Below are 15,684 nucleotides of genomic sequence, written 5' to 3'. Positions count from 1 at the left end.
GAAAAAAAAAACAATACTACACATATTCAAATTTATGTTTATAATAATAATAATAATCGCTTATTTCCTGTCCTTGAAAAAACTTTTACTTTACAGTTGTAAAATTTAACCAAAAGTTTGAAATATAATGCCTATGATTCAATTGAAAACATTGCAAGTTGAAAAATACATATAAAATTAAGTAGAAAAAGACAATCGAATTCAACCATACAATTAATTATTGATCAAGGAACCCCAATTCCCTTATCATATGACTTCAAGTTTATATATAAAATAGATTTTTTTTCACCTCATCTCATTGTTTCAGTGGCTGTAAAAGTGTAAGTGTGAAAAATGGCGCGAAAACTACACTATTTCAATTTCAACGGCCTCGCTGAGCCAATCAGATATATGCTGCATTATGCTGGCCACAAGTTTGAGGACGTCCAATATGAGTTTAAGAAATGGCCCATCCAGAGCATTAAGGACTGTAAGTATTAGAAAAGTTCATTCATTTTAATAAACCTAGATTAGTAAATATAACAAAAAAAAAATAGCAGTAAAAGGAAACTTTGGACATTGCGCGAAGTTTTCATCGTTAATGTTAAGATAAATAAATATTTTCAGAAATTTTTACATGAGAAAAAAATCGATTATAAGGCGGGATTCGATCATTTTTTTTGGTGTAATGATCAATTTTTTATTTATAAAGCATTTGAATGTTATAAAACGAAAAATTAATACCTTTATAAATGATAAAACATCTAGACACTTTTTAAAAATGCTGCGTCATAGGGCGAATAATTAAAAATGTTATAATTTCTCAGTAAAGTAAAGATAAACATATAAATTGTGGGATAGTATAGGACTTGTTTCACTCATCCTGAGTATAATAACAAGCCTTTGATATAGTTACGCAATCAACTGATTGCTCATAATGGCTGTTGAGTTCACTAGATGGATAAGAAATCCTATCCTAATATTATAAATGAGTAAGTTAGTAAGTATGTGTGTGTGTTTGATGCTCTTTCACGCAAAAACTACTGAACCGGTTGCAATGAAATTTGGTACATAGATAGCTGGACAACTGGAATAACATGTAGGTAATTTTTTAACCCGATATTCTTACGGGATACGGACTTATGCGGGTGAAACCGCGGCGCGCAGCTAGTAAGATATAGCAGTACTAGGTTACCCGACAAGCTTCTAACTCGTAATACAAATGTATGTGATGATGGATGGCTGTATGTAATATGTATATTTGTTACTCTTTAATGCAGAACCGTTGAACCAATTTCAATGATTCTTGGAATTGATGTAGCTTATATACCAGGATACCACATAAGTTATAAAAACAATTACTCACACCATCTAAGTTTTTTTGCGTTGAATGCCTGGGCTGATACAAATTCTAGTATTTAAAAATTTGTGGATATTACGAGTATTATCCTTGCTCTAATATACTTTCGATCTATATACTGCTTTTCACCATTGCATTAGAAATTGATAGTCACTTATTATCTATTTACAATTATCTTTGCTTGTTATTTTTTCCTTTAATTTTTAAGCCTTTTATCCTTATTTTTAAACAAGTTTTTTATTATTTCAGCTCTGCCTTATGGTCAGTTCCCTCTATACGAAGAAAATGGCAAGTCACTGAACCAATCGCTGGCCATCGCGAGATACGTGGCCAGCCAGAGCAACCTCCTCCCAGCGGATGCGTGGGACCAGGCAGAACTTGACGCTATTGTTTTTAACATTTATGACTTCTGGTCAAGTGAGTATCTGAAATTGAGCACGTGTGAGACAGTGTTTCAATGTATTTGTGAGTTTGTGTGTGTGTGTGTGCAGTTATGTGGGGCCTATTTCCTTCTCCTAGCCCTTCCCAGTCCATTCCTTCTTTCCAGTCATCAATCCTTTCCTTATCCCTTATCCCTTAAAAGCGGGCAGCGCATTCTCAGAGGTCTGAGCCTCTGCGAATGTTCATGGGCGGTGGTGATCGTTTACCATCAGGCGAACCACCAGCTCAGTTGCCCGCTATATCATAAAAAAAAATGTGTGCGCGTGTGCTCACGCACGGGAATATGCTTGTGTGTATTCACATGATAAGTCTTGAAGGGTTTTTATTTTATATTAATACGTGTGTGTTATTTCAGAGGTCCTCGCTTACATCAAAGAGAGTGATCCTGCTAAAAAAGAAGCAATTAAGAAGGAACTTCTAGAAGAAACAGTAAACTTCTACTTTTCCAGATTCGAAAAAGAATTGAAAAAGAACAATGGACATTTCAGCAAAAAGGTATTTTTCATTCATCTACAAGTTAATATGCTTATATTTTGACCGAAGTTCCCGAAAACGAAGTAGATTTTCAATAAGACTATATTTTTGTTTATAGCCCATTGACTTTTCGTTTTTGATAGGCAATTGATATTATTCGGTCCCATTCTAGAACCTGGAGTGGTACCTCCCACTTGGGGATTTCTTGACACACTTCTTAACCCACCTTAAATAGACAGATTTAATCAAACATTCCATTTTTACAGTACAATTTCAGAATTTCATGTGTTTATCTTTTTATTCTGATTTGGATCTGGTCTAAAATCTACGTATAATCTCACGTGAAATAACATTATTAAAACTATCACTAAAACATATTTTTTTGTGCCTTAGTATCTACTAAGTTGTTATTAAGTAACCTTAGTACCCTTACTGAGGCACAAAAAATATTTTAGTGTTATAATAAATATTTATATATAATTAATTATATTCCATTTATCGTTTCAGTTAAGCTGGGCCGACTTCATCCTACTTGGTATCATCGAAGCAAGCAACTTATTCCTGGGTTCAGAAATCCACACAAAATACCCCACGATTGTGAACCTCGTTAACAAACTACGAGCACTGCCCGGTGTCAAGGACTATATTGCAAAGAGAGCTCCATACAACCTTTAATTTATTTAAACTAACATACAAAAGCTGCAAAGATTTTGGAATAGATGACATTTATTTTGCCAAAAAATACAGAACATTACAATGAAAAACAATTAATATATTTAAATTATTTTAACCGTCTCAATTGTTTTATTAGTCCTTCAATTTAATCAGAAATTATGTTGCATGAAGTATTTAAAATTACACTTACAACTGTAAAATCATATACAATTAAGCTTTTCAAAATCAATGAAAGAAAACAATAATCAAATATACTGTATAATAGTTAAAGTATGAATCCAAAAAAAGTTGAAGGCGCCGGTGAGATTCGAACTCACGATCTCCTGTTTACTAGACAGGCGCTTTAACCAACTAAGCCACGGTGCCGACGGCGACGTGTCTCAAATAAGGCTTCATACCAATTGTATATTATTACTACACCTACATACAAACAATATGACTTGATGTCAAATCGATATATTATTATGTACCAGTGCCTTGTGTGCCTTGACTTCGCCCGCGGTACATAATATATAGCCTATGGCGATCAGGGATCTCGTAGATATCTTGCAGTGGCCTTAAGTGCAGTGAAACTTCAGTTATTATTCGTGTAGATGTTAAGGAAATTACTCCAATAATATCTAAATCTAAGTGCGTTTAGACAACGTGGGATACGTATACGAGTATTGCTTTTTTATCCAAGAAACAACGAAAGATTCGGCTCACGGTTGACTGAGATGTCAGATGTTGCTACGTTACAGCGAATGACGCAGGTTCGAATTCCGCCTAGTAAAAATTCGCCTAAAAAATTCTCATGTATAAAGCATTTGATTATTGCATTATATTTATGCATCGTATCATTTTAAATTGTCGTCTTACGTACATAATACGTCATCGTACGTCAAGGGAGACTGTAAAATGCCAGAACCCTTATTAATACGTTTGTGACAAAAATAGCTACCAGTACAGACATAAAAAAGGTTTATCTAACTGTGACATAAAGCAGAATGTTCTGCAGCCCGGATTTCAAAGATCTGTATTTCTATCCTGTTAGATATTCCAACTCATTGTTGGTCCCCAAGGTGAAAACTGGTAAATTAGTTTGGCCCTAATTGCTTTTTGAAAGTTATTCGCCTGCTTTGTGATCCGTCAAAAGTTTCTGGAAAATTCTTGTTAAACTTTCTCTGGCTTCAATTCGATTTAGACAGGGCTATACAACTTTTAATGAGCCCATGGTTTAACGCGCAAATGCCATGTTTGTTGCTAAAACTTTGTATGCGTATGAATTGAGGGAGACATTTTTGACATTTGAAATCAAGAAACACTATATAATTAAATAACCGTGTAGAATAATCGTTGAACGACTAAGATCCTTAAATAAAGAGAAAAGAAAATAGTTTATGAAAAGGTAGATAAAAAATGCATTATGTTATTAGTGTTATATGAAACATTAAAAGGGCCTTTTCAGCGTGATTTGATTTATCATTTCTTTTCAAAAATAATTAAATTTAATAGTTTAAAATACAAAACATAAAAAAATCTGTGATTTAGTACTCTTAGATGATCTAGTCACTATTATTTAAGTGCATTTTTAAAATTTTATCCAAACAATGAACAAGACGAATTGATTATTTAGTCACATAAATTTTGACAAGTAATTTTAACAGGTACTGATGTGTCTATTCGATTATACATTTGGATCACAGAAATAGATCGATAAAGAACATAATATTAGACATTAAAACTATTTTTCTTTCGCCATAAAATGTACAAAAAGTTATCAATATAATATCGTACATAAACCTTCATTATATCATGAACGAATAATTTGTTTGCCGGAGCTATTCCTCGATTTAGTTATAAAATCCTTTGCAAAAAATGGCGTAGTTAGCTTTTTCATGGTCGGTTAACGAGTCTTTTCAATGTCTATGAGGTTGTAAGAACAATACCGGCTTGTTAGCCGGTGAAGCCTTTCTTCTCATAATTACCATGAAATTAAAGCGATAATATTTTTCGTTTTGTTTCTGACGACGGCTTTCTGTCTGTAATGAGGAGTGTATATTGAGGTAATTTTTTTCATATAATCTTCCTCTCTATTGTGTGTATATTAGATGAAAATAACGATTTGTTTAAAGGTTTGCGAGTAAATATAAGTCATTATGTGTTTCATTTATAATTATAAGACGAAGAGATATAAGACGGAGAGGTTGTGAGTGGTAATCTACTACTAGAAAATGTTTTACCATTAGAAAGCCTCCTTATGTGTAAGTGATAGTGTCTCCTTTTCCAGTTTCCGAAGAGGAGCCTGGAGTGATGACTAGTATATTTATGATCCAACTCATAAAGTATACTTTAGAAGTCTTACCCAAACACTGAGTGTAACTTTTTTGGAATATGTTGATTTATGTTATTATTTATATGATGATATTCTATTTAAATTTATCTAATTATCATAATATATCTACATTAATACTATGAAGGTCTATGCATTGGTGTTTTATTTTCTATATTTGTAATGCTGTCACACAAATTCTTCTTGACAGATTTCAAAATTTTTCTCCATTAGAAAGGTCCATCTTCACCGAGTAAAATAGACTATACGAAGCCAGGGCGAGTGGTTGAGACAATAAATAAAAGACTATTTTTAATTACTCTATTTATTATTGAGGGTTGTGGTTATTTATGTTATGTAATAGCTTCGCACGCGCTAAATTCGGAGTAAAACACCTTTCCTCCGTTTTTTATGTTACGTACATGTAAAACTTCCTTCTTTTTTAAAAAAATGGATTTCGCTAATCTGTTTATGAAATTCACTTATAGGCTGTCACAATATCACTTAGTGCGTAGGTTTTTACTCTGTGTTTACTATTAGCCATAATAGCTCTGAATAAATAATAGTTTAACAAAGCAGGTCTATTTATACTGCTTTTATATTTTACATATTTCTAACTGCACCCGACGGAAGCATTTTATTAATATTTTTAGCGACCGAAGTGACCGTGCAGCGATGTTCGTATGACTTTTCTTGTAATTGTTTCAGTTACCACCTTCCAAGTTGTTTTGGTAAACGTCATGGTCGAATAGCATGGCGGTCATGACACGAATTTTGGCATGTAATCTATCTATGATTGCACTACACATCGTAATAATCTTCATTAATATAACATATATTTCGCGATTTGATCTTTTACTGTTACTAAGAGGCGTTATAAGTTTTTGTTATGTTTCTGGTCTCTGAGCGTCAAATGTATTATTAATATTCGTTGCCATGAAGCTATCGCTTTAGCTATCTTTAATATTTCCGGTCTCTGGACGTAAAAGTAAAGCTATCTTTAATATTTCCGGTCTCTGGACGTAAAATATTTTATGAATATTCGTTGTCATGAAGTCGTCTTATATTTAAACCCCACAATTGCGCTTTTGAAAGAAACACTGCGTTCAATAAGGAAATGAAGTTTTAACCACTCGAGACTCGTTGAGACATCTATATAATTGGAGTTAAGTTGGCATTGTCTAACATCAGTTTCCGTTCAGGGACTTATACGAGAAGGAAGGAAAAGTAGAAACTAGGGATTGTACTATGTACAACTGCTTACGTATTGAGACTTGTCTCTGGAGATTGCATTTATTTATATAGCTTCCATTAATGGTCATATTACCATCTTCATCGTATCGTTATTTCACAAAACATTTATATTACTTGTGTTCCTTTTTTTGCTAATGATAATATGTTTTGATATTGTAGTATACAAAAACATATACGTCTGGGTTTTAAGGCTATTTTAAATTACAGAGAAAACATGTCCACACATGTTCCCGTGTCCCCTAGTGGGGTATGGGGCAGATGATGTACATCTATTTCACTGATCGATTTTCTTTACAAGTAGGTGATCAAGGACAAGTAGGTGATCAACCTTCTGTGTCCTGCCAGACCGAGATATTTTTTTTTGTGCCTCGCCACCGGGAATTGAACTCAAGACCCCTCGGTTTTACGCTCATGCGTTAACCATTGTACCAAGGAGGCGGTCAGAGAAAACATACGAAATGTTATTCACAATTAAAAATAACGGTTCTTGTAAATTTCGGACACGATTAATTAAAAGTCTTAAGTCGTTAGTATAAAGAAATATTACGTTGTTTCAGACAGTACTAAAAGATTGAAAACCACAGGATTTATTTCAATAAATACGCAAAATTCCTTAAGATTGAGTATAAAAGGCAATCAACTTCAATATTTACTGTGAACTCATTAATTTAAGTGAAAAATCAATTAAAACATTCATTTAACGGAATCAGCACGAATCTACTGAACGTCGAAATGCACGTTCGAGATTTAGTTCTATTCTGTTCATTTTTTATTATTATTAACGCAGGGAAGCCAAAGTGTAAGTTTCTAAACATACTTTATTTTATACTAGACGCTCGTCCTGTCTCCGTCCGGATATCAAAATTCCTGTTTTATCCCAAGCATTTCATCGAGATAAAAAGTATAACAACGAATCACGTAATGTATATATATTAAGACTAGTGTGATGAAAAAGGGTGTTAATAAAAGTTATATAAATGGAATATTTTTTATATAAATTGATAAATTTCAGCACAATTTGACATGGACTATTACTTCAGTGCTTCGCTACGATCTACGGAGACGTGTGACCACCTGTCCAAAATGTACTGTCAAATTGAATGTAATAATAAAAATGGAGTGTGCATTGATGGAAAATGTTATTGCTTCTCCATTAAAGAAGCGAATGCTGGTAATTTGATTTAGTTAATATATTCCAAAATATTGCTTATTCATTGATAACAAAACAGTCAAGCATTTTAATGGTAAAACAAAAGCCGTAAAACCTCACACCAAAATTTAAATATGTCTGTATCATCTCATGACTGTAATTAAAGAAATTTAGCCGAACGAATGAGCTTTAGTGTACAGTTTTATAGGTTGTTCTAGATTTTTTTTTTTAATGTCATAGTCGACAATGGAGCTGGTGGGTCGCCTGATGGTAAGCGCTACCACCGCCCATAAACATTTGGAGAGGCGTAAGGTCAATTGAAGACCTTTCGTCTCTACAAATGGATTGCCGGCTTTAAATGGGAAGGGATTGGGAAAGGATTATTAGAAAGGATTGATGAGAGGAATAAAGGAAAGGACTGAGAAGGGTAAGGAAAAGGATATGGGCCTCCGGCTCCCCCACTCACCGTACGAAACACAATAGCAAGCTATTATTTCACGCCGGTTTTCTGTGGGGGTGTGGTACTTCCCCGGTGCGAGCTGGCCCAATTCGTGCTGAAGCGTGCTCGACTCCCAAAATAAAAATTTGTGTGATGATGATATTTCAAAGGGAGAATATGAAAGAATAGTAACGTAGTTTGAAGCAAAACATTTAGGTAATTTATTTTTTTATTTTTAGTTTACCTACTAATAAATAAACATTTGACTTCTAGTAAAAACGACATGTACATTTTTCACTATTAATAAAGGATATAAAAGTAACAACTTAGCTTGCACACGAATCATCAACACATATATCTTCATATTTTCTAGAAAGAACCCCAGATATATCGGAGAACTCTGTAGAAACGCTCCAATACGCTATACGACCTACAGTCCGTCATCACATTGCACATTTCTGCCCAAATCTCGAAGTTGCCAGATCCTGCATACGAAAATGTATGGTAGAAGGGAAACCAGCATTCTGCGGCAAGGACCACGTCTGTTACTGCGGCCATAGGTACAAGAATACGGATGTTAATCCGAAGATTGATGCACAGAACGTTTATAATCAATTTAAGGATCTCTATACTAAATATTTTGGACCTAATGTGAATAGCAATAAGGGACAAGGCGACGCAATTGAGATATGAATGAAATAAAAATGTTTTCTAGTGTCTCAAATTCATTGAAGGTTCCTAAATATGATACAACTACTACGATGCAACTAATATTACAACAGTTTATGAGGATGGATAGATATAATAATATGTGAGCTGTGTTTGTTACTCTTTCACGCGAAGCTCACTGAATGGATTTTGATGACATTTGTACCTACGTGTAGTTTATGTACCAGAATAACACATGAGTTATAGATATACTTGCTTTCGTAATGGACAGGAACATTTTTGATATTAAGGCAAAATTAAACTGTTTAAATTAATGTTATTGTCGCCATCATTTTTAATAATTAATTATAGTATCTTTACGTGTATGAACGATTTTTAAAATAAAAATAATAAATGAAGAAAAACAATACTATAAACGTAAAATATGTCACTTGTATGTTAGTTCGTATTAAAAATAATATCAAAAATCGGTACAATAATTTGATAGATCAAAATATATGTAATAGCAATAACAACAATAAAACTAGTATTATAAGATCCAACGCCTAAGGATTCTTTACATAATACATTTGGGGTTTGGAAGTGCGCTGAAGTGAATTTTAATTGCAAACAACTTCCGTACAAGTTTTGACACTGCAATATAATTACTGGATGTACTAAAATATATTTATTTAAGTTATATTTTCGAATACAGCAGATCCGTTTAAGTAGTTCCTATTATTTCAGTGGTCTAGCGGGAATTCAGTTGAGTGCTGGATCGCATCTGTATCGTCTACACACTTTCTTAATACTCTCTCATTATCGCACTGCATTTTAAAGCAGACCGCGAATCCAGTTACATAACTGGATTGTAATTCTTGGATGAATTATCGTATTCCTGTACTTGAGAATATAGACAAACTGCATAAAATAATATTACAGTAAAGAGCTATGTGGTAATATGGCGTTTGGGGCTATATTTATGGGTGAAATGTTAAGATTCATAAAACGCTCCATTATTACATAAAGGAATAGAAATTGGAGACTTTGTATAGGATTTTTAAAGCGATTTATTCATTATATAATTTGTTATAATATGTTCCAGAGAAACTGACTCGGTTTCCCCGTTAATAAGTCTTTGATATCTAATTGTGAAATACTCGCGGAAAATCAAACATAACAATATACTTACTCGTACTTTAATATGGAGGTAGAAATATTGGTACAACATGAATACCATGGAACGGATACAAGAGAAATTCTCAAGGAATTTATATGCAACAAATGCATTTACAAAAATTTTGCTGGATAATTTGGGATATAACTATCGAAATTCACAGAAATTCAGCGTTTTTTAATTTTACTTTAAACGTTTTTAAACTTATATAATACATTATAAATAGGCTATATGTGACTGACAATTTAACAAGGGCTCGTAGATCTGTTAGCTGCATGACGCACATGCACTGTAAAACGCCAGAGGGCTTTTACTACTGAATTTATTTCTCAATTCTGCACTGGTACCTAATCAGGTACCAGTGCAGAACCCATCCCACCAGTTCCCATCCCTGGCACGATCCATCAGTTCCCATCCCTGGCACGATTGTGCCAGGGATGGGAACGTTAGATGAGACCCGTAAGAGATATAGATAGGATAGAAGAGATATAGGAGGATGTAGTGATAAGTTTAGTTTATATTCAGAGACCGTGTAAAACCTACGGATACTTCTATAGAAATTGAAAATATTTTTTAATTGACTACAAGTTCATTCTAGTTTCTTTATATCAGTGTTCATTGAGTTTACAAGTGTCGGGGGATGATATTTCATTGATTTTGTAATTACGAACGGCTAAATAGATGTTTAATATTCGAGAAAATTTTAGTTTAAATGCAGGTATCCATAAAGTTTATCTGCGTAAGTAAATAGCTTTTGGCTTAGAATATAATTATAAATAATTACATGAAAGCATACGTTGATACACAATCATACTTATATTATAAATGTGAAAGTTTGTTTGTTTGGATGTTTGTTCGTCAATCACGCTGAAACTACTGAACGGATTTGGATGAAATTTGATATACAGTCAGGATATGAGCTAACTTGGGTGATAGAATATTTTTTATCCCGATCGCTCACTTGGGATAAAACAGGAATCTTGATATCCGAGCGAAACCGGACGAGCGTCTAGTAATACATCATTTTATAATACTAAATTAAATGTAATTTTTGGTTTTATAGCATTGAAATGCTTTTATAATTGGGAATTTTTTTTGAAAGAATAGAAAATTTCCTATATTAAATGTTTTAGTTTTGCTAGGAAGAAACTTATATTTTATTCAAGCTTATGAAAGTATTATGTTCGTGTGTGTGTGTGTGTGTGTGAGTATGTGTAAAATAGAGAGGGAGACAAATTACAAATTGGGTCACGCTTCCAAAGGGTTTGTTACGACACCCACTTAGAATATTGATGCTATATTTACAATATGATTCTTTACGATGAGTGCCTCAACCTATCTTGAACCGACTTCACAAACAAAGGGTATCGTAACGTGTATGTTATATATAAAAAGTTTAGAAATTAGAAACTTTTTAACGGATTTTAAACGCGATTAATTCACGTGGTCATGGGGGGACCACGATCGCTGTAAAGTGTTCGAAATGTCGGGTTAACATAATCAATAAATCTCGTTTAAAATCAATAATATAATCAATAAATCTCGTTTAAAATCCGTTAAAAAGTTTTTAATTTCTAAATGTTATAATACTCGTGTAAAATCAAACACAAGAAAATATAAAAATTGTTTAAATCAAGGTGTAAACATCTATGTCCACTCATTTTTCCGAAATTAGAACTTATCTTATCACCTTTCATTTTAACAACAAATAATATCACGTGTTAAATAATATTAAAGTCGCAGGAGTGTGCTATTTTTATTTCATCTGACGTATTGCTCGAGTAGTAGTAGTTACACTATTGCAATCCAGAACTCCAATGGCTAACGAAACCATAATAAAAATATTTCTAAGCTCCAAACCCACCTCAAATAACGAAGCTCGATTCTATTAACTGTTAAAAGTCTCATATTTCTATTTCAACCATTGGATACATTTCTATACAAACAAAACGCCGCCACTCGCTGCAATTTTTTCTCCCCATCTAATTTTCCGGCCTCAGATGTTCATGCGTGAGGAATGTTAGAAACAAATTTAATTTGTTCAGTCTGATGAGATATGACGCTTCGTTTAAACTATGTATTTCATTTGCAAGATCTGGCTATCCGTTTCGTACAAATAACTTCTGCAGAATGTTACAAAAATACTTACATATGCTGCAAGGTATATATTTATTTTATTATACATATTATAAGCAACCTCATTTATTTATTCTTTATTGCACTCTTAAAAAAATATAAAACATAGATAGACTTAACAAAAGCAACTTAATACTAGTATACAAATGGCGGACTTATGGCTAAAAGCCATCTCTACCAGGCAACCGTTACGCAGGCAACCTTGTACAGGTATACATTACAAAGGGTCTTTATTATATATATTTAACAATTATTATGTAAGTAAGAAGGAGATTCTCATAGTACTCTTTTTTTTTTGTTTTTTACTTGTTAACTTCGTGAGCTTTAAATCGATTAATGTGATTCCTATTGTGTTTTATGGGGACTTTTTTTATTTGGTCCCATTTAAGACTTCAGTTGAAACCTCCCTCTTTAGGGACATCGGTAACTTTTTTTTGCATTTAATAATTGTAATATATAATACATGCTCGCAGTAAATTGATGGAAAGGTCGGGTTAAATTAATTGTAATGAATAAATCGCGTTAAAAAGTCTTTTCTAAATGAATAAATACTCGCATTAAGTGAAATACAAGAAAATACATAATTAAATGACATGAAATTAAACATTTTTTTCTATCAATAATATTGAGATATATTAGTATAAGTAAATAATATTTTTTTTTGTCATAGTGGGCAACTGATCTGTTGGTTCGCCTAATGGTAAGCAATCACCACCACCAATGAACACTTGCTGAGGTAGTGCGAGTGTACTACCCTCTCTAAAGGGTAAGGGAAGAATTGATGACTGAAAAAAAGTAATGCTTTGGGAAGGGTGAGGAAAATAGACCGGGCCCCCTCACAGTAGCATACGGGAAATACCCGCCGGGTAGCATCTCTGTGGAAGTGTGGTAGTTCCCCGGTCTGGCCTAATTTGTGCCGAAGCGTGCCCGACTCCCACATTAAGATATTAAAAATCCATTCGTGTATAGCGCCATAGCAACAATAATAAAGTCCTCAAAACAGAACACATTAATCAAAGTCAGCATTAGCCACCCGAATCCTGGTATAATAGAAATTCATCTGTCTACAAATCGGTACATTTATTACATCATTAGCAGTCCATAGCTCATCCCTATTAATACATAACCGATTGACAGACCCCTTAATTCCCATCATACCATGTACAAGGGTCTGTCATGTACATTGATGCATTTCGTAGCTTGGGGATTGATGTTTCAATGAGTTATTTATGATGTATTTGAATCGTTTTGTGTGCTTGTGATGGTGTAAAATTGAATAGATTTGACGTATGTTATACTTTTGGTGTTGTCAGAAAAACAGAAATACTTGAAAAATATTCATAAGGGTTTCAGGAATATACTTTAATTCTTTTGAGTTATATCGTATTCTTTGTCTTTCGTATTTTTTTTTGTCTTTATGTTTGTGGTAGTTTGACACTTGAAACTATCAATAATTTCGTTAATTTTTGAGATTATTTTAAAGAATAGAAAAAAAATGATCTCCATTCGAGATTCGAACCTGCGTCACTTCGCCGAGCCGTTCCAGCGTCAAGCCTCTTTGAATGCTATAAAAATTAAACGATCATAATTTATTGCGATTTTTGGCAAAAAGATATACCCATATAAGGCTACTATATATACTTTTACGAATTTTGAAGTTTTGCAAAATGGGAAATTAGCCATTGCACTATAATTAAATGCTTTAAAACGGAATAATCGCGAAGAAAAATCATTCTTAAATATATTGGTAATGAGGTTATAACAGAATACACTTGATTGAATGCATATTTCATCTTTTCTCTATTAAAATACCTCTCATTGGATATTCTAAGACAAGCATCAAATTTAAACAACCATACAGTCTCAATAGTTGTCCTATTCAAACATAGCAGGGTGAATGGCTAATTACAGTGATTGTTGACCTTTAGTATACAACTTATATAACATATTACCTACAAGCCAATATACAAGGATAATGTTTGAATCATATGATTAAATTATACCAATAAATTAACGTTAATCCTTTTCAATCTACTCGAATTTCCTTAGTATCTATAGTTTGTGAATTTGTAAATTGGTGATGTCGTAGTGAATAATCCTTGCATCTAATGATGCATTAAAAAAGAACAATGGAAATCTACGTTGTATATAAGTGTCATAGGCTATATTTTATTTTGTCTTGAGCGAGGGAGCGGCTACTGTGTGTAATATTCACAAAAAATACTACTAAAACTTTTAGAAGTGGAACATCAATACCGTATAAGAAATAAAGAATTCTACGCCCCTTACTATTGTAACGCAAATATAGACTTTATGAAACACGTCCAATAATTATTAAGCAAGAATAATATAGAAGTAATAATTTAGTACAGGGTAAAATGTTCGCTATTTTACACAGTTTATATTGTTTACTAAAAGCTTTTTATGATACAGATACATTTTCCGTTTCTCTTTTAAATTAATTTTAAACAAAATTGATTTTCTTCTCTGCACCTTTTGCAGGCAAATTATAAACTCCATAATTTTAAGAGGCAAATATCATATTAAAGGGACGATGTATTGAAAAAAGCATCCAAGTATTAGACACAAATTTATGAAAAAGATACCGTGAATTATTCCCAGAAAATAATATAATGGACTCAATGAAACCTAAGAAGGGTTTACGAGCAGGATCGTCGTCAATAGTCAATTAGCGAAATAAAATATAATGTATTTCAATAATTCAATCTGACGCTTCCCTATCTTCTTTCTCCCTTTTACTAACGGGGGTCGCGATAAATCTATCTCGTTTGAGCATAGGACAATTGCTTGAGTCGGGTTGTTATCTACTTTATATAAACATAATGCAATATATTTGAAAGACACTCTACTTTTGCGTTATGCTTAAGGATTTGAAGTGCTGGTAAGTTAATGTTAAAAACTATGTAGTTATTGTTTGAACAGTAATCATTTGAATGTAAATCTAAAAATAATTTTAAAAGTTTGTTAATCGAATCCGCAACCTTTTATATATAAGCTTATCAGAAAAAAGTCTGAAGAAATTCATCATCATACCACTTCTATCATTAAGATGTAATTTATGCAAGTATTACTTTTCTGTATTTTTTAACTGACTTCGTTAAATTTAGATCTGAAGAAGTTATTCCTTCCTTCAAAGTCATATGACTGTAGAAAATTGTACACTCATAAAGCGTTATGTATTCGGTGACATTTCCAAACATAAAATTTCACGCTTTTCACAATAGAGCATCCTGTAGATCGCGCAGCCTCTCTTCGATTGGCCTCACATCTCCCCTCATAGCGTAGCAACGTGGCTGTCGTGTCGTAGACCCGCTACGTGGCGGACGTTTCGCCGTAGCACTCGCATAGACCTTGACATAAATAGCGTTATCTTACGCGATTTGTTTCGGTTGTGAAAAGGATTCAATAGATGTTGACTTTAGTGCTGTGATTGTGGACTGACTGACGGTTGTAAGGTAGGTTTTTTTTTAATATAATATAATTGTATATTATATTGTTTATCAATGGAAATATGTAGCTTCTCATCTGTAGGACTTGTTTCGTGGGTGTCATTGCGTATCGTCTTTGGCCAATTATTTTATACGTTTATTAGGATATTTCCCTTTATACCGGTTATGGG

At 33.1% G+C, this 15,684-nt stretch overlaps 2 protein-coding genes and 1 non-coding gene across 3 annotated transcripts in view; 2 read left to right on the top strand and 1 right to left on the bottom strand.

Moving 5' to 3' along the window:
- Positions 1-316: 316 nt before the first annotated feature.
- Positions 317-2,929, top strand: LOC119837845 (glutathione S-transferase-like). Its single transcript, XM_038363625.1, has 4 exons — positions 317-469; positions 1,589-1,756; positions 2,136-2,275; positions 2,762-2,929. The coding sequence occupies exons 1-4, from the start codon at positions 334-336 to the stop codon at positions 2,927-2,929; spliced, it is 612 nt and encodes a 203-aa protein (XP_038219553.1). The 5' UTR covers positions 317-333.
- Positions 2,930-3,221: 292 nt separating this feature from the next.
- On the bottom strand, positions 3,222-3,295 carry Trnat-agu. Its single transcript has one exon. It is a non-coding gene; the product is annotated as a tRNA-Thr (tRNA).
- Positions 3,296-15,373: 12,078 nt separating this feature from the next.
- The window catches only part of LOC119839478 (C3 and PZP-like alpha-2-macroglobulin domain-containing protein 8), a 160,321-nt gene continuing 160,010 nt past the window's right edge, over positions 15,374-15,684 (top strand). Inside the window, exon 1 of the mRNA XM_038365758.1 lies at positions 15,374-15,520. The gene's annotated coding sequence lies outside the window, so the exon portion shown is untranslated. The remainder of the gene's footprint in view (positions 15,521-15,684) is intronic.

Source organism: Zerene cesonia, chromosome 3 (assembly GCF_012273895.1).
Source record: "Zerene cesonia ecotype Mississippi chromosome 3, Zerene_cesonia_1.1, whole genome shotgun sequence".
Taxonomy (NCBI): Eukaryota; Metazoa; Arthropoda; class Insecta; order Lepidoptera; family Pieridae; genus Zerene; species Zerene cesonia.
The sequence above is the reverse complement of the archived record's forward strand: the minus strand, read 5'-3'. Positions and strand labels throughout refer to the sequence as shown.

What these genes read in the sequence shown, in the direction of transcription:
- LOC119837845 (XM_038363625.1), top strand. Translation starts at nt 334, where the DNA reads ATGGCGCGAAAACTACACTATTTCAATTTCAACGGCCTCGCTGAGCCA. An exon ending in CATTTATGACTTCTGGTCAA is followed by an intron (nt 1,757 to 2,135) that starts GTGAGTATCTGA and finishes GTGTTATTTCAG; the next exon opens with AGGTCCTCGCTTACATCAAA. An exon ending in ATGGACATTTCAGCAAAAAG is followed by an intron (nt 2,276 to 2,761) that starts GTATTTTTCATT and finishes TTATCGTTTCAG; the next exon opens with TTAAGCTGGGCCGACTTCAT.